This window comes from Rhipicephalus sanguineus, chromosome 1 (genome assembly GCF_013339695.2).
Source record: "Rhipicephalus sanguineus isolate Rsan-2018 chromosome 1, BIME_Rsan_1.4, whole genome shotgun sequence".
NCBI lineage: Eukaryota > Metazoa > Arthropoda > Arachnida > Ixodida > Ixodidae > Rhipicephalus > Rhipicephalus sanguineus.
Window position 1 is genome coordinate 201,240,450 of NC_051176.1, and position 18,950 is coordinate 201,259,399.

The 18,950-nt window shown below is 42.5% G+C and overlaps 1 protein-coding gene across 1 annotated transcript; it reads right to left on the reverse strand.

The window, feature by feature from the left end:
- Positions 1-864: 864 nt before the first annotated feature.
- LOC119405440 (translocon-associated protein subunit alpha) lies at positions 865-18,860 on the reverse strand. Its single transcript, XM_037672280.2, has 9 exons — positions 18,577-18,860; positions 17,617-17,714; positions 14,656-14,761; positions 12,598-12,725; positions 11,477-11,608; positions 6,828-6,907; positions 3,684-3,762; positions 1,439-1,526; positions 865-1,240 (listed from the first exon to the last, which is right to left on the reverse strand). The coding sequence occupies exons 1-9, from the start codon at positions 18,641-18,643 to the stop codon at positions 1,161-1,163; spliced, it is 858 nt and encodes a 285-aa protein (XP_037528208.1). The 5' UTR covers positions 18,644-18,860; the 3' UTR covers positions 865-1,160.
- Positions 18,861-18,950: the final 90 nt, after the last annotated feature.

Here is an 18,950-nt window from a genome sequence, read left to right on the forward strand (position 1 = left end):
ACATTGCAACTTGAAATGTCACCAATCACTAGGTGCTGGTCCAGTGCTCAAGTAAACACTATGCCTTTACAAGCGGACACTGGCTGTTCGCTGAAGGTTCTCAACTGCGGTGGTAAATGGCAAATGATGAATTGCAAAGTGCTTTAATAACATTTATTCCAATTTTGTTCATTGGCAGGCAGACAGTTATTGTTTCTCTAGCAATTCTGGTGGTGGTACTGTTGTGCAACAATGAGTGCTCATATTGCTTGGTGTTGCTTCTAAAATCACTTGCATTATCTTCATGAATGCACATACACAAAATGTAGAGTAACAGGAAAGCTTTATGTATGTACGTCATCATTTGTGCAACTAAAAGACAGACTTTGTTATGACTCTGTCATATGACTTCTTTTTATCGAGGTGCAGCTGTACTAACAACACTGAGCTGCTCCAGCAGACTACCACCTTTGTCACTCTTCCATACGCATCTTTTGCCATATCAAGGCTAATAAAACTTTAAACAGCACCAACGAACTTCGGTGTCACTCAGTTTTTGGTTTCGCGAAATGCAGCATCAGAGATGGTGCCAAAAAGGCTAAAAAAGAGGACGTTAAGAATGCACATACTAAGCTAACCCACATTTATAAAGTCGATAAAATGTCCTTTATTGTCACATAAAACTAGACACACACAAATGCTAAATGTACTGCAGTCAAGGATTGTAATGCATGCTGCTTAATTAAGCTTGTGCGGAGAAAAAACAACCAGAATTGAAATGGTTGGCTCACACAATTCCAGTAAAATGGAACTGGCAGCCCATGAACGTGTACACTTTTCCTATGAAAGCACATACAAAACCATGCACACACAGGAAAACATAAGTAAAAAAAAAAATTTTATTATAGAGGCCTATCACAGCCCATCGCAGCTCCCGTCTCCTGCCACCTTGCCGTCCAGTCAGTGCCATGACCAAAATTCTATTCTTAATGCAACAAAATCAGAACAGGTCCAAAAAGTAAGTGACAAAGCACCATTACCACAAGAATGACTGGAAACGACCTCTTTCAGCAAACCGCGGTTATCCCTGTGGCGGATGATGTGACGATGCGACAGGGGTCTGCGATGCGATGTGGTGCTTAGCACGAGTGTCAGTGGCAACAGTCATTTTTGACACCTCACTACTCCTCTCCAGATCCAGTGCCCCTCTTGAGTCGTCGAGACCTTGGTGACTGGCGTGGTGACCTCTTTGGTGATCGATCTGCAGGCAGCCAAGCATTGTCAAGAGTCAATCTAGATTTTGTCATAAAATCTACGAACTGCCACAACTGTGCTATGCTTGATGACTACTGTGAAATTTTGGGCAAGCATCCTACCCGTACAAGCTGTCTGAATGATCAGTTGTGAATACAACAAATTATTTATATATATATAAAAAAAAAGATTTGAATTCACTTACTTATATCCTTGGGTAGCCAATCGTAGTCGACATCACTGGCACTTTGAGTGCCCATCTCTACTTTCTGCTTGCTGGCTGGCTTCTTTTTCTAAAAAGCGGAACACAGAACAAGTAGTTAATGAAAGCTTGTGTCGGAGACTTTTCTTAACTTGATTTTGGTCAATTCACTTTTTTAAATAATATGATCCCGACTAAAGGTTCTGGTCAGGAGCCATACATTTCTATGGGCCCAATCTGTTAAATGTTATTTCGACGCTGAAATTGGCAATTGCCAATTAAGGGTGGGAAGCGGTTCTTAGAAAAAGTGTTATATTATCTAAGTTAGGATGATCAAAACTTCAGTGATTATGTATTTTCATGTGCCATTACCAAATAAGAACGCAGTTTTTATGTAAACTATGCCACTAATTTTAAAACAAATTAATGAAAACATCATTTTAGCACATTTATTAAACTGGCTACACAAATCTTGCTGGGCTTGAAAATTCTCACTTGAATGACCAAGAAAAGATATTTTTCTTATTTCATCCCCTGTAAACATTTAGAACTTTCCAAAACAACAGTTGATACCCTTTTGCAATTTCTAAACATTCAGCTTTTCAGACCAACAAGAATTATCAAAAAAAGGAAATGCCAAAGCTGGGAAAAGTTTGTCAGAGGATTGTAAGGCTTATTTAAAAAATAATAATAAAAAAACAAAACACCATAGGTCACTGACATGATATAAAAGGCTGTTATGGCTAAAATCATGATCTAGGATGCATGAAAATTGGTGAAGTTATGCATCAGTAGCAACAGAATCCAAAACTAACATAAAAAAAAAAGATTTCTTCTTTTGCATTTCTTGGTCCAAAAAAAGCAGATTCCCCCTTAATTACAACTTGGCTGGTTAGCACACATTCTCAGTACCCTAGACGCCACAATGTCAGATGCTGCTGCTATTGGAACAGTTACTGCAGTTACGACTGGTGTCAGGAGACAGTATGACGACTTCACAACTTCAAATTATCTTGCGAAGGTTAATTTCAAGATTAAAATAATGAAAATATGGCCAAATAAAAATGCAGAGCACTGGCAAGAACATTTAGAAGAGATAAAAATGGGGTCAAATTAACGGAAGTCTACTGTAGCAGACCAGACTAAGTCAACATTGTTGCATTCGAAAAAAAAAAAAAAGTAATTCTAGAGATAGCACTCTTTTTTTCCCATTTATTCACTTATACAGATGACCAATTCTCCAAGTAATGTAGTTTAGACAATTTTCATTTCTTTGCTGAATTAAGAAGCAGCAAAACTCACGGTACAATCTAGTTCTTCAAATTTAACAAATTTTGATTAACTGAAAGCTTCCCTTAAAGCTTTGCAGCCAATGTCTGGCAACCAACATCTAGCCATTAGAGCCAGTACTGCTGTTGTCAACACAAGATGGTGACAACTATAGTCGATTACAACTTAAGCAGCCCGGAGAAACCCTGCCCAGACGACCGAAGCGCGGCAGCTTATAGCCTCCATGACTAAAGAAACTCTGCCACATTCTTTGTTCTTCGATGGCAGGGTCACTGGCCGTTTGGCTCATAAGCCGGGGGGGGGGGGGGGGGAAATTTTTCAGTTTTGCTTGCGTATATAGGCACGCACACATTCAAACACACACACGAACATACATAAAGTATGGTTTCACCCCCCCCCCCCCCCCCCGAAAAAAATTTCTGGCTACGCCCCTGGCTCATAAGGTCAGCCTAGAGTGCACACCCATTGGTGAATGCTTGTGTGCATCCACCACCGAGGAGGAAATGCCGCGGACTTCTAAAGTTGTATCTAACTATAGTTTATCATTATGTTATCTTAAAAATTTGCTGCCACCAAAATATAACTTTTTCAAATCAAACAAACAACATTCAAATTAAGTGGTGATGAAACAATGGCGTTTTCGTTTTTCACATACATTTGGAACGAATAAGTTTGAGCTATAGGTAGTTTCCACCTAATGCCGTGCCACATGTACAAATGAAGCATAAGCTCACACCGCTACCAGGTTCAAGAAAATGCCAAAAAGAACATAATCTTTAAAAGACACAAGAGATTTAAAAGACTGCAACAGAGCGAATGAATTTAGATGTTCAATAGAGCCACTAACTAAATGCACCCCCATTTAATAACTGTGGGTTAGAATATACACAGTTATATTTGTCCACATTTGACTTTACTATAGCAGAGCATCATATACTAAACACTATTACAGACTTACACTAAGAGTTCCCAGGAACTGCTGTCCAGCTACCAGCATGAGTACCAAGCATGTAGCCAAGAACATATATAAGAAGAACCTGCAATGCACAAGCAGTGAATGGCAGAACATGAAGACCAATGCCACATACAAAATTCTTCAGTTTTTTTTTTTACTACAACCAATTCTACATAACTTGTTGAGTGCTTTTTAGTTTTTATAGCCACTGAAAATGGCTATAAAATGACATGAACCCAAACCCTCTATGCTGTATGGTCTCTCATCCGAATGTTATTAAGATATGACCTGTACGAGCAGGGTCGCAAAGATAGTGGCCATTAACAAAGTTGATGCTGTTCAAGCCTGTTCTTTGTACAGTACTTTTATTTTCATTAACGGATCAGGTTTTTTTCTTTCCGAGTGCCACGTGGCTATACATATGGAACTACATCTGCTTGACACCTTAGTTTAAGGGGGGACGCGGCTTTCGTATCGCGAAAAAAGGCAAAAAAATCGTTTTTCTGAAAATCAAATTTTCAGTTTCTGGAACCCTTTTTCTATCTGATTCCAAAATATCTACACTGAAAACCAACCAGAAGTGCTTCGAAAAATTTGTTTTGCCCTCTGAGGTGGCGAAAATTATTGCGGAAATCGCAAAAAAACAGCGATTTTCAAAAAACTATAGCTCCGCGATGGCGCGACCGCGAACCAACTTCTTGGGCTTGTCGGAAAGGGCATTTCTCCGTGTTCAAATTCCCCGCTTCAGCGGGCTCCTCCATTCAGAAAGAAGCGCACAAAAAGCAAACACTTGAGAGTCGTTCCGAGGCCTGCGATTGGCCGCGTCCGCCATGTTGCCCCAGCTCGCCTCGCCATTGGTCCGATGCTCGGTCCGGGAGATCGTCGTCTGCCGATCGCGCGTCGGAAGTTCACGGCTGTCGAGAATCGCGCTACTTCGTGACACGTTCGCAATTGTTCTGTGTTCACGGCTCGACGATCACTTAGAATATAATTACGCTTTAGTTTGGAGCTGCAAGAGGAAGTTCGATCTGATTACGATGGTGCGCCGCGCTCCTAGCGAACATCGCAAACGCGCGTCTCGGACCGACTCTCTAGCGTTGACTTCAGCGTCGGATTCGCGGTTAGATGTTTTGATTTCTGCTTATCAGCACTTCTGACATCGTGACGAAGGCCATCGCGGGACAACTCTTTGTACTCACGACCACGCATTACGCACTTCGAAGCAACGGGCACCACGGCCTGCGCACCTACTGCTCGGAGTCGTCACTAGGCCTAACGCCGCTCACTGCGCCGTTTAGCGAGACGAACCTCGAACCTTGCGGGCAAGAACAACGCGCTAGCGTACCCGCGGCTATGTGCGTCTTCGCAAGCGAAGAAGCACATCGCTCGCCGGCACTTCGGAGCCGCGGATGGGCATTTTACGCATCGGCAGTGAACTCCACAGCCAAGCTCGTCAGACCCCACGGCCACGAACTGCTTGGAGCAGCTGTAGCAATTTCGCGCGTTGGAACCCGAAAATGCGAGACCAAGTACTATACTGCGCGCAAATTTTTCGTCATCGTAGCTTCACATTCGCACATCGTCACCGAACGCCGCCACCAAGCCTATCGCGCGCCGGCTCCACGGACCCCGCGGTCGAGCACTTCGCGATCAGAGTGCTGTCAGTAAGCACTAGCGATGTAATTTAGACGTGCTTGGAGCCGTGCTTGGTATAGCCGCAGGCGTTTATGAATGTTCTGAAACAATGAAAGCCTCGTAGACTAGCGCTGCCGCGGTCGGCCGAATGATAATACGTTTCATACGCGAGATTGGTAAAAGAACGTGTATCAAGCAGGGGGACGAATTTTTATCTGCCCGACTCGCGTCATTGAATAAACTGCTCAAAAATCCCTGTGCCACTAACGTCTTGGCCATAACTGTTTGTTATTTGGAACGAAGGCATCGGCTATCATGGTGTGAGCCATTTTCTGTCACAACAAACCTCACTCTTTATAAAAAATTTTCAATGATTAATTGTAATCAATAAGCAAGACTTAATTATGCTAATGACAGCATAAATACAAAAAAATATGTGTAATTATTTCAGTATATGGCCTTATTAGATTGCAATATCTTCTGTCATGTCTATCACACCACACCTTCATGCAGAGAACTTGGTTTGAAATCGGACTGGTTTTTTGTAGATCAAAAAAAGCAGGAGGTTATGAAAAAAGAACAAAGGCACACTGGAGAAAGGCCACATGTCCAACAAGTGAAACATCATAAAAAAAAAAGCCGAAGATCACAATCTTTAGGTGTTTTAGAGAAGGCCAAACTTTAATCGCAGTTTTCTCAATATTGTTTTTTTGACATGTTGCTCAGCTTGTGGAGCAGATATCTTGGCAACTACTGCACAGATTTTGATTCCGTTTTTTTTATTTTAATCCTTGAAGTCTTGTTGACAGGATGACATTATTCTTTACCTTGCTTAGGGCCTAGTTTTTTTTGTATGTGATAATTAGTGCATGAGAAGTTCTGATGCAATGCATGAAGCTGATGGGGATGTTATTTGTAAAAAAACTAAAAGGAATAGACAATTTTTAATAATGTCATCCTGTGTAGTGTTCTTTTGAGTAAAGATCAAAACCACTTGGACCTTCCTGGCATGTTTTGTTACAATGCTAGGCTTTTCACAAGCAGAGTATGTCATCAGATTATGTAACATAGTGTAATTTGAAAACTACTCGAGATATCGCAATGAAACTTGATATATAGCTATTCGAGACACTCTTCAGTGCGCCTGCCAAATTTCATTACTGTAGGTCAACAAACAAAAAAGTTTTTTTCGATCGCCACCTCCCCCCTTAATTTCGGTCACGAACACCAAACAAAGCTGTACTGGTTAATGGCTGACCTAGAAGTATTGATCATTTCTATCAAAGTGCAAGCAAAGGGGAAAGAAAACTCCAAAATGAATTGGCTCATAACCTGGAAAAAAAAAAAGATCCTGAAGTTGCGTTTTTCAAGCTGCCCTATTTTTTTGCAATCTTTGCGTTGTCTGTATCCGAAAAACTGGTCAGTGACTGTAGTACTATTCAATCCATAAGTCAAATATATTCACATGCTCCTACTTATTTCAAGACTCCATAAAAAAAAAATGTCACCTACGTTTCTCCATCAAGTCCCTCATCAATTTCCACAACCTCAACAGTTTCATTGAAGACAGCATCCTGGTAAGCATTGCCATCCTGAAAGAGAGGAAAAATATTGCTGCTTAGCACACAATCATCACTGAACGCCATAACACAGCGAACACTCCCTAACAAGAAACATTGAAACAGTCAAGCTCACACACTCAGATTCTCAAAATACTTTCACAAAGGACCTTGCACAACAGTGAGCTTGATAATTAGTTACATAGGGGTTGTGTATTAGTCTGCAATTAACATATAGCCAAAACAATTTTTGAAATGATGCAGTTACAAGCATTTGACGGACCACTACGTGTCTATTGAAGTTTCTAACTCACCTTCACTGCCATCCCCATTTGCACTCTTTCCCCCTAGCCGAATACCGTATAAACGCGTGTAAGGGCCACACCCCGTTTTTTTGAAGTGCATATTCTTAAAAAAAAAAAAATTCCGCGTAAGGGCCCCACCCACACTTTCCTCAACCAATACGTATTGAAAATGCGCGCGTGCGTAAGCTTCTAGGCGTAGTTGATAGATGGCGCAAGGAAATGCAACCATCATCATCTGTCACCAGAGTATATATATATATATATATTTTTGGATTTTATTCGTGTTAAAATGTTCGTGAAGTGGGCTAAAAATTTTAACTTTTTTATTAGTATTCATAGACCCACCAACTAAAGGTTAGAGCAGGATTTTATCTTTAGCTTCTCACATCCCTATACAAACGCGCTATCGGCGCTATCCATATCGGCATTAGCATCACCAACTTTGGCATGGCGTTCGCGTTGTTCGGTTTGTGCAGTTCAGCCAGCCATTTGCCGTAGTTTTCTGCACTGTTCGATGACCTTTGTGCTAGCTTGTTTTCTACACGGCGTTCACGTTTTGGCAAGATGGGCAAGTACCTGAATAGCTACACTGCTGGCTATAAGTTGAAGGTGATTGAGTATGCTCTCGAGCATGGGAAACGTGCCGCCGGCAGAAAATTGACGAGAAGTGTGTTCGACGTTGGTGTGCTCAAAAAGAAGCCTTGCGAAACACCAACAGCACTAAGCGCGCTTTGCGAGGAGAGCAGTGCAAGTTTCCCGATTTGGAAGAAGACTTGCTCCGCTATGTGACTGAAGTGCGGAATGATGGTCTTGCACTCACAACGGACATGCTGCGTGTGAAGGGACTAGCCTTGGCGACTGTACTTGGGTGGATCCTATCTGCGTGGAGCTCGGTGTCGACGGACATTGTGTCCTGAAGTTTTAAAGTCGCCGGGATATCTAACAGCTCGGATGGCACGGAAGATGACTGCTTGTGGGGTGACGGCGCTTCGCAGCACACCATCTCATCTTGGACTCCAAGTCTGAGGACTCGCCGAGTGACGACGATTGAGCACGTATGTCGCAAGAAATGTCGTATACTGCAATAAACGCTCTTCGTTCGCTAACTGGTGCGTTTTTACTTAAAAAAAAAAAAAAAAATGTCGCGTGTATGGGCCGCACCCTGAAAATTGGCCCTCATTTCTTGAAAAAAAAAAAAAAAAAAGTGCGGCCCCTTACATGCGTTTATACGGTACTGCACTCACTCGAAAAGAGATCAACCACACATGTAGGTGAACGTCAATATACAGACCTCTCCGAGAAGGAAAAATTAAATATAGGCCAACCCAACCAGTCTTCAGAAAACCGACCATACCACAGAACATTGCACAAATTGCCAGAAGTAATGGCTCTCTGCCATATAGACCGTTTTCACGGAGAGGAGGAGCGTAGCCTCGAACCGGTGTATTTTCACCGCTTTCTCTCTCTCCACCTCGGCCGACCGCTGCCGCTGGTGTGTGCGGATTCCCGAGTTTTGCACTGCGTGGTGCGTGAGAGGTCAGCGTGTTTCCATTTTTCGACGCGCTGAAACAATTGTGCTGCCGCAAATCGAAATGTCGGACGAGAACAGGTCGACAAGCTACCACTGCGCTGTGTTTGGCTGCGGCAACAGCTACGGAAGCCTGAAAGACTGGCAGCCAAGGCATGCGAAGTGCACAATGTTTTTAAATGACTTCGCTTCTCTCAGGTCGCACGCCTTCTTCTCGGACAAATAGTATATTATTACATGTGGTGTCTGCACTTATGGCCATTTCTCCAAGTCACCACACCAGCTTGTGATTGTGCTTGGGTGCTGGTACACTTTATCAACTGCACCAAAGAGAACCAATGTCAAGGCTGACGATTAATACACAAAATGTTTGGCCAAGAGTTGTTCTCATGAACCTCTCTGATTTCTATGCTACAGCACATGATTTACAATGCCTGCGGCTAGAAAATGTTCCATCTTAGTGCGTGCAATTTCGAGATTATTGAATGAGCACTTTTCAATCTACATGACAAAGGCCTGCACGACATGTGTTCTTTGGCGTAGGTACGCGTTTCTAACGTTTCGTCGAGAGCACGTTCTTTCTCGACTTGTCAATTTTGTGACGATAACTGGGGTAGCGTTATGACAACCGCATTTTTTTTTCGCGCGGCAGCCTGGGTGTCGTGAATAATCGGCCCATGTTCGTTAAAGCCAGGTCGTTACCTGGACACGTGCGCTCGTCGTAATGCTTCTGAAATATTCGCCAGAAAACAAATTGACAATAATGTTAGCAAAAACGAGCGCCCCTTCGGCGTATCGCTAGTGGCGGCGGCTCGCGCCGAAGCGAACTTACGCCATGCCACGCTTCCGGATGTGCAACAGGTTTATTTTTATTTTATCATCGGTGTTGTTTCTACGCCGAATTTTGAGCTCACATGTCGTACTTCTGTTCCTTATCCTGTGCAAGGATCAGAGGCCACAAGCTACGACGGCGACACGAATAAACACAGGCATCGGTGTTTGTGCTCCTGTCGTTCCGTGAACATTGTATTACAACGTACCAAGCGGAACCAAAATGGTCTGTTAGGGATTAGAGTTACGTTGAACTTGAATAATCACGGCACGGAAACCCGGGAGCCATCTTAAACACTAATGCGCGCACCTACCCTATTGAAACGTTCCGTATGCCATTCCAATAATTCCATATGTTGCATACGTAATCCATATGTTTTCGTATATTGTCCATATATTTTCCATATGTTTCAGTAAGATTCTTGCGGAAACATACGGAATTATTGGAATGGCCATACGGAACGTTTCAAAAGGGTAGCGCGCAGCCGAACAATAGCCTACGTGTTCGCTCGTCTCTATTTATGTTTCTCCCCCTTGAGCCCGTGCAGCGGGTTGGGGATCCTCCAGGCGTCTTAAGCTCCGCACCACAGTGGCACTGTAAGACCACTACGAAGCCCGGCTGTACCCATTTGCAACCGCTGGGTGGGCGGCCGGCACTGGGGATCGAACCCGGCACCTCCCGTACTGGAAGCTGACGCCCAAGCGTTCCGCCACCAATTCGGTCTATTTATGTTTCTCCGACTATACTTCGACAGTTGTCCTAAATGTTAACGCTCTTTTATAGTGATTATTCCAAGAACCTCACTCGGCCAGCTATAACAAAACATACGAAGCAATTACCAATTTACACATCCTGCTTAAGAACTGCATTGGCATTCTACTCATCGTCGGCGCTGCTACGAGAACGCCTCGTGGGCCGCCGCTGCTTGCTGTTTCAACCATTTTGAAGCTGCAAGCTTAGCGATTATTTATCAGCGCCTTTACACTCGAAAAGCATTGCCCTGTTTTGCCCGTGTGCCGCGAAGAACAGCAATACCTCGTGAACCGAGCGCATACGCTGCATACACCGCCGCGGAACCCCACACACCGGAAGGGCGGCGAAACGTCGCAGACGATAGACGGCGCTGCGGCGGTGGAGTGCTTTAAAAATGGCAGCCTCCTTGTGAAATTGGTGTATATTGTGGATTGAAGTAACCTGCTGCAGTTTTTTTTTTCTCACTCTCACGGTGGGGTCACATGGGACCCTATAGAAATAACATGACAGCTATGTGTATTCTTTGTATGAGTGCATTTGTGTGAAAAATGAGTTCAAGAATGTGCTGCATTTGCACGAATCCAACACATGCATTATTTTTTTGACAAAGTTGGTCTGAAAAGTGCCTGTGCATTACAATACGATACGAAACTGAAACCACATTTGTGGCATTGGCAATAGCCTGGGGTCAGAGGGTTTAAACGCAGGTTCACTGTCATAACAAAATGGCAACAGAGCACATTTTTCTGTGGGCTTGCTATCCAGAAACGATTTTAATGCTTCCAGAAACATTTTAATATTGCTAAAATGTATTATTCTTTTGACTGCAGCAATTCAGTGCTCGCAGTTTTTTTTCTTTTTTCTCTTTTTATGTAACTACAGATTACTGGGGACAAGAGTACTCCATTCTGCCGCTAATGGAGATTGCCGAAATCCCTTTGCAAAAAGCTCTATTTAACTTAATTAGCATAAGGGAGACCATGGTACACTGAGTGCATCTCCCTCGACGTAAAGACGAAGGCATTTAAACGAAGTTCAATGAACATTTCACTTAAACAGCCCCAATAAAACTGCAGTCTATAAATGCAGGATGAATTATACACAGTCACTAGCTACCTACTTTAACATCTTATTCTTTAAAAACATATAAAGAAGCATTATTGAAACATTTATGTGACACTTACTGCATCTCTGTACCTGAGGTTTACTGCCAGGCCAAATGGCCTAGCACTGAAACTCTCACTGGCGAAGAAGCTGTAAGACAGGGTAGCCTGCTGCTTTGGTTTTACCACCTTGTTATATCCAATTGTGGTAAACTGTATAAAAAGGCAACAAAAATGTTAAACATTAACAAACAGTAAACTCAGATCACAGCACTTTCTAGGAATAACGTTTAATATCCGGTACAACAGCTTTTCCTGAGTGCCACAGAACCCTTCCCCTCTTTCTACCCACATGCTTTTAGCAAGCAGAGAATATGGGAAGCAGAAAGAGAGAAATTATGCATAATTTAATGTATCACCGTGGAACTCTGTGGCTTTGCGAAACCCAGTTTGAGAACCTCGGGTGTAAACATTGGTTCAAACTTTGGTTTGCTAACTGAAAAATTTCGAACCATGTACTGGCAAAAAGGTAGAAAGCTTTTTCCTCCCTTTACAACAAGTACATGTCGTAAACCGGCATGTATTCTTCCAGCGTCTCAATTGCATGTTGAGCATGGCAACTCAGCTGCTGACATGCCACAATAATGTTGACTGAACACTTGAAATGGTCAGAAACCATGGAGATTGCAGCATCGTATGTGCTCGTTAAAGTGGTGCCATCTGCATTTGAAGGCCTGCAAGGACCACTGGCAGTAGTAATGGTAGCAGCGGCAGACTGCAGGTCCACAGGCTTCATTACAGTGAAAATTCGATGTCCCTCAGTGCCAAGGTAGGTGGGCAGAATAACTCTGCAGCCGTTTTGGGGGTTGGGGGGAATATGGGTTGAATGTTCAGTGGTGAGAATGACTAGTTCATCCACTTCTCTCATGCCAGGGCTGAGAAATTGTGTGGTGCCCACGCTAAGGATTCTTTTAATACTTTAATAAAATTTAATCGCATGTGTGGCTGCACAGCATTACCGGAGGCCACAACACCATCTTTGCAAGTTTCGCGCTCTATTAGGCATATATTGGAATGAAGGGCAATAATTGATATAGCGAAGTAACTTTTTGGCTCCCCCTTTAACTTCATTATAACGAGGTTTGAGCGTACTTTCAACGTAACAATGTCATCAAGAAGATCCATAAACACAGATCACTCACGTTTTGGATGTAAAAAGAGAAGTCCATTGGGTAACGAAAAGAAGCATCCATGGTGTCCAGCACAAATTCCTTATCACCCTTGTTGCTGAAGCCCACAAGAAAGTGTACCTCCTTGCCAGCAGGCAACTCTGCATTGAAAGACCAGCACGTCACACAATCGATGCAAATATGCATGCATGTTTAACCAGTTAAACATAGCGGAAACAACAATGTAAGGTCTCCTTTAAAATGTCCCAATTTATGTCAAGGTAGTCAATTAAAATAGACTGAATATCTATGGGGCCGCTATAAAATACATTGTCACTCATAAATTATGTTTATAGACAAATTTACTGAAAAAACATGGACAAGAAAAAAGAATTGTACAGTTATTGGGTTTGAAGGGGCCCTGCAGTGCTCAACATGTGACAGATTTCAGATCAATGAGCGGCACTATGATCATTGGTTGAAAATTAATGTGCAATTTATAGGTACACAATATTGCAAGTACTGCGAGAAAAACTGTGGCATGACATTTTGCAACCACTTCCAAGTACCACAGAGCCATGGGCAAGATGTTGCAACCATATTAACGAAGCATCAACATGTCATGCTCTTGGCAAGCTAATGACCACCTTGGAGAATCTGTTAAAACCACAGAAGTGATGCCATGGCCTTGAGATCCTAGTACATGGAGCCCTAAGACTATGGATAGGGAATCAACAGGCTGAGCAGTCTTGGCAACCATGATTTTCCAGCTTCTGCTAGCACCCTGCTGCAATTTTATGGTGCTCTATAATGTTGCAGGATGGTGCAATGTGGCATCTAAAAGTCACAATCATTTGAGCTGAGGATAATTTTTTATTGTGTGTAGGAAGCTGTATGGCTGATAATGTTATGTGCGCATTATTACAATTCATTTTGCTCTTTAACATGCCCTTTTACACAGGCCACACTGGAAGACGACACCTGTCAGCATCCATAACTTGCTTGTAAATTTCAATGTCATTAATTTATAACATAATGAAGGGTCTTCATTTTCAGCTGTTCACCCTTTTTCAAGAATTGCAGAGCACAGCTGGATATTTTGCTACCAGCAAAATTAAGAAAAGAATTATTTAGCACTATGGCTTCTTCCTAAGTGCAGAGGCTTCAAATTTTTCATGTACAGCTGCATATGGGCACGCATGTTTTATTTTGATGTATTCGGGTTTCACCCACAAGGACCGTTAGCAACACTTGGCGCTGACCACACCGCAGTGTTTGAGATCATTCTGTTAAGATTGCCCGCAGGATGCGAATTGTCTAGTTTATTCGAGAGCTTACGCGGCCATTAGCGATAACGCTGGAATCTTCGATAGCATAGCACATTTATAAAAGCCGACGCGTTTTACCGCTCGGCAGATTATTCATGGCCAACGCTCTGTTCGCTGCTATTAGTGTACAGCGTGTATTGCTTGTAGTTTAACCTTTCGTTCCCCATGCACAAGTTCACCCAAATAATGAATTGCGTCATTGATAGCCCTTCTTCGCCGTCACGACCCCATGACAATATCAATAAGCATATGAATTATTAAAATTCACAAAGAAATAGTTCCCAAATAGAAATGACTGAATACGATTCTCAGTACACTGCCCTATTCCAGCATAATAATCTATTTGTTAGTTTTCCCTTTCAATTATAGTATTAAGACATCAATCGTTAGGAAGGACTGCCACACCATTGCATATACTTTTGCACAAATCAAATGTGTTGCAAACATTTCACCATACAGTGTGTACGGTGATCTACATGTAGTTAAAGGTGCTGCCTTCAATGCTTTGTTTGTACACTTATGCCAACATGCAAAACATTGTTATGGTGACCATGTTGGTATGCAACTAGCATAGTGAAGAACGGTGTATAAACTTTATATTTGCCAATTTCCAGGTTACCTGCAGTACCACTGTGGAAGATGCAAGCACACCACTACATTATTCTAACATTTTATGAAAATGCCTAGAAGACCATGCAATTGTCAAAAAGACATGCTTGCTACCTTAGCATGCTTAGTGGGCACACGAATACAATTGACTTACTTGACTGAAAGTTCTGAGGCTTTGTGAAGAGCATGTAAGTATCGCCATGAGGGGAAGGTTTCAGTGGTCCATCCGATGAGCTGTCATCACCCTCATCACCATCATCCTGAAAAATTCAAACAATAAGTAAGAAACTTTGGGGTTCATGAGAGCTTGCGTCTAACAAATGCCTCATAAACTCCATTTTTATTCGCAATAAAAATGCGTGCTGTTTCCCGAATGACAGTTTGCCTTAGGCTTCAATTGCACAATTGTTTTCTGCTCTATTCTGTTACTAACATGGCACCAGCATCCCTAGGAGAGATGAACACAATAGGAACATTTTTCTCTGCTAGCATTACACAGAAAGAGTTCATGCAAGCTTAGTGAATATGAAGATTTTAGTGCCAGGAGAATCATATTCTATTTTCAAATGGCCAGTAAGCATTTTGCAACGAGAGCACTGAATAAAGCGATGATGGGGACTTTCGACAACGGTTCCTGTGGTAATCACTCACAATGTGGTGCTGGCTGGAGACTGTTCACTGCACAAGAGCCTAATGGAAAAAGTTTCTTCAAAAACTCCCCTAAGGTTGTCTCAGTGTGCATAGGCAATGTGCCGCTTGGTCATTTTTGTTGTCTTTGATGCCGCTGCCATTCTTCTACTGTCTTCGCTTTGCTTAATAACAACAATGTGATGTATGCGTGGAGATGAGTAAATGGCAGAATGCTTATACATATGCCTCTAGTTGTTCCCGTTTGAACCGTAGTTAGTACTCCTGCTGTTGTTCAGTGATCCTATACCACTGCTCTTGGGTTGTGAGCAGCTCTTGTCTAAGAGGTGATGCAACAGTGCGAGCACACATGCACTCTCTGCCACACTGTTCCACAGAATGAGCGATCCTACAGACTAAGTACGTATGTGAGCAGAAGTACTTGTTACATGGACACCACCATCACCGGTACAAATGGTTCTGGTACATTCAACTTCTGTGAATGCTGTTGTTTAGCCCCGTGACTTCCGAGTGCAAGGTTGCACGCTTGAAACCCATCACCACAAGCATTTTTTCTAATTTCTTCACTTCCTTTATTTCTTTATACAGCACATCATGCTACATGCGACAGATAGATTTACTGGGAGAGTCCGCTGAGAATGCTCATGCATTAAACAAAACAGAAAAGCAGTGAAATAACCCACTATCCAAGTGCTTTTTCTGCATGTTGTCCAAGACAACCAAAATAGTCTTTTAACAAGTTAAAGTGGCGCAACATAAAATCTTCAGGAGAAAGGAGAAGACAGAGAGAACAGACAGCCTCTTGTTTTTTGTTTCCCTAAAAATTTTACACTACACCACTTTTCCTTGTTAAGCAATGCATAAACTTGCCCAACACAGTACCCTGCTCAAAATAGTTCGAGTGAAACTACCGCAAAGTGGGCAAATACTCAAAAACTACAAAAGGATAGAGGAATGGCCATAGTGCTGACACAAGCTATGCATGTCAACAGCTCTTCAATATTTTAATAATTTCACGAAAAGACTGGCATATCAGCCAGCACGATGTTGTGCAGTGCACTAGCTAAAGCACCGGGGCTTGGGACATGGGTGCAGTGTGTCTCACTGCACGGGTATAATCTGTTACTCTTACATTTGATCCGGCATAGCTTCTGATTTTTATCGGCTCATCTATAAATCACAGCTGCTTATTGTAACCAATCTGTGTGCAGAAGGCTGTGCGCACATTTCTGCATGAGTTGGGAACAGAAAAGCAATAGAGGCCACTTTGAGCTTAACGCTAGCTGCGCACATGCCACTCAAAAAAGTATTCTCTCTGCACATGCATGTGCCAGGAGCACACTTAGTTCTGGTAATGTTCTTTGTGACTGGGCACTGTCATTCATGTTGGTTAAGCTCCCATGAAACAACTAACCTATGAGTGTATGTACAGATGGGTCCACTGTTAAAGGGAACACTAGCATGCAGGGCATGTCCAGATTTCGCTGTCTTGCAAAAACATAGCAGCTCAGATTTACATAAGAGTACTGGTCGTTGGCAGTTCTGACTCCTTTTGACAGACTAGTGTCATTGACGAACAATGTTTCCACATCCACTTGCAGTTAGGGAGTCAGCAATGTGAGTGGCGTTCATTCGAGTGTTCCCTTTAACAGTGGACTGTACTGTACATGATAAACCAGGCCATGAAGAAAAAGAGGTGGGCACTATTCATGTTTTCACATTTTGCCCATATAAAAATACATTTGTACTTTCAGGTCACAAAATTAAGCGTAGCTGATACTGACTTGCTTTGCCTGTCTTTTTGCTTAACTATAGTGAAAATGCGTAATGTCTGTTGTATGCCTCATCTCAGAGAGCCTCTGCGACAATGCAGATATTGCACAATCAGACAAATAAATAAGGTTTTGGTTTACAGGTGAAAACTGAAATAGGATAGTACTCGACCCCATTCCCTCAGCAGGTGTACAACAGTCTAAGGATAGCAAATATGTTTTCAACAGAATATCTCAAAAAAGGATCAAGATTAATCCTAACCCTCAACATTGATTTCATCAACAAGAAGAGCATGTGAGGCCTCATGCATACCAGTTGATGATCACAATATCATGCGACAAGTTCACCCCCACGTGTGAACACTGTAGAACATAATACTTTGAAAAATACAATTTTTTTGCTGGCATAATTGTGGCAATTTTCTCTGGTGAAGTGCAGACTAATTTTTTTATTAAGAATGCTGTTAATGGCATCACTATATACCAGTGAATCTTGACATAACATTCTGTAATGCTTTCACAACAGTCTGGAAGAAAAAGTTTGCTTCTTTGCTCCACTAAAACTGGCATTAATCTCAATGCTTAACAATCAATCATAAGCTTACCAGTACCCATATTTAACATGCAGCACACCAGAATGCTAAAGAATGCATTAGCAAAGTGACCAAGCCCAAAGCGAAGTAAATGTTTCCCACCTGTTCAGTGACTGCGCCTTCTTGCTGCGTAGAGTCAGATGCTGCGTCGTTTTCAACCATGACCTCATCCTCCTCTTCTGCTCTAGCACAAGGCACACCTATCGACATGGACAATTACAATTTCAGAACAAACACAAGTAACTGCTTATGCCTGTAGGACCAGCTGCAATCAAGGGTCACAGCACATCAGAAACGGGCCGAACAAGATCAACATGATCACCTTAGCTTCCAGGAGCTTGTTATAAAGTCATGTGCATCTTAACAAAATGCACATCACTGCCCATTTTGTCCTGTTCTGCAAACTATTTCGATGTGCAGATGTTACAGTTATGACAATATGCTAGCACATCTCGCAAGACGCTTTTAGATGCGGCAAAAGTGACACGAGGTGAGATGAGCAACACCTTTCTTGTACAATTATGCACAGTTTATTTGATAAACTCTACTGCAGTCATTAGCACTTCAAAGTCTCTAGATTTAGGTACAAAATCAGTGTTCTTTTGAGAGCATATGGACTGGATATAAAGGTAGTCGTCTCAGACTAGCGATGGGAAATAAAACGTCAGCTAAGCTGGCTGCAGCTGACTTTCGAAAGTCAACAACCAAATAATCCACCACTGTTGTATATAGGCGTACTAAGGATCATGCACGAAACAGGACGCACACAGCGTATATTGGTTCGACCTGAAAGATGCAAGATCCCCGAGAATTTCGCTTGCATGACAAATTTGAACAGATCCGACACAACCGTGTTACTCAGTCGCGTAGCATCACAAAATATGCGTTATGCTAATAGCGACGCAAACACCCTGTATGACTGGTTGAAACTTACTATATATTATACCAGTATTCACCAGATAAGCACAGTGTAAGTCACTTCACACAAACATCCGAGAAGCTGTTGACTACCATCTTAGAGGAAGTGTATATACAACGGGGCCACGTAAAGTAAATACTCACCATTTTGATGAAATATGGTCACCAGAGGCACAATAAGCAGGGGTAAAATAATATACCGACTTAACATTTTGCAGTACTGTGGAAATATGCAACCAAAGAGCCTAGACGTTGGAGGATTAAAACCGATTTGAGGTGACGAGCAGACTACGCGAACTCTTCGTGCCGCGCCACCATTACGAAAAGGACCGGTTTCGAGGCTATAAAAAACAAGCACCGGCCCCGAGCAGTTTTCGTTCCACTCTTTCCTTTTCTCAATATTTTTGAGCTTACACGCACACGAAGAACGTTTAAGCTTCACTAATTAACCGAGGCAAGCGTCGAGCAAGCAAACTTTGTCGTAAAATACTGACAGGCGTTTTATTATCGCGTTGACA

What these genes read in the sequence shown, in the direction of transcription:
- LOC119405440 (XM_037672280.2), bottom strand. Translation starts at nt 18,643, where the DNA reads ATGTTAAGTCGGTATATTATTTTACCCCTGCTTATTGTGCCTCTGGTG. An exon ending in GCCTCAGAACTTTCAGTCAA is followed by an intron (nt 12,726 to 14,655) that starts GTAAGTCAATTG and finishes CTTTCAATGCAG; the next exon opens with AGTTGCCTGCTGGCAAGGAG. An exon ending in TTGGCTACCCAAGGATATAA is followed by an intron (nt 1,241 to 1,438) that starts GTAAGTGAATTC and finishes GGCTGCCTGCAG; the next exon opens with ATCGATCACCAAAGAGGTCA.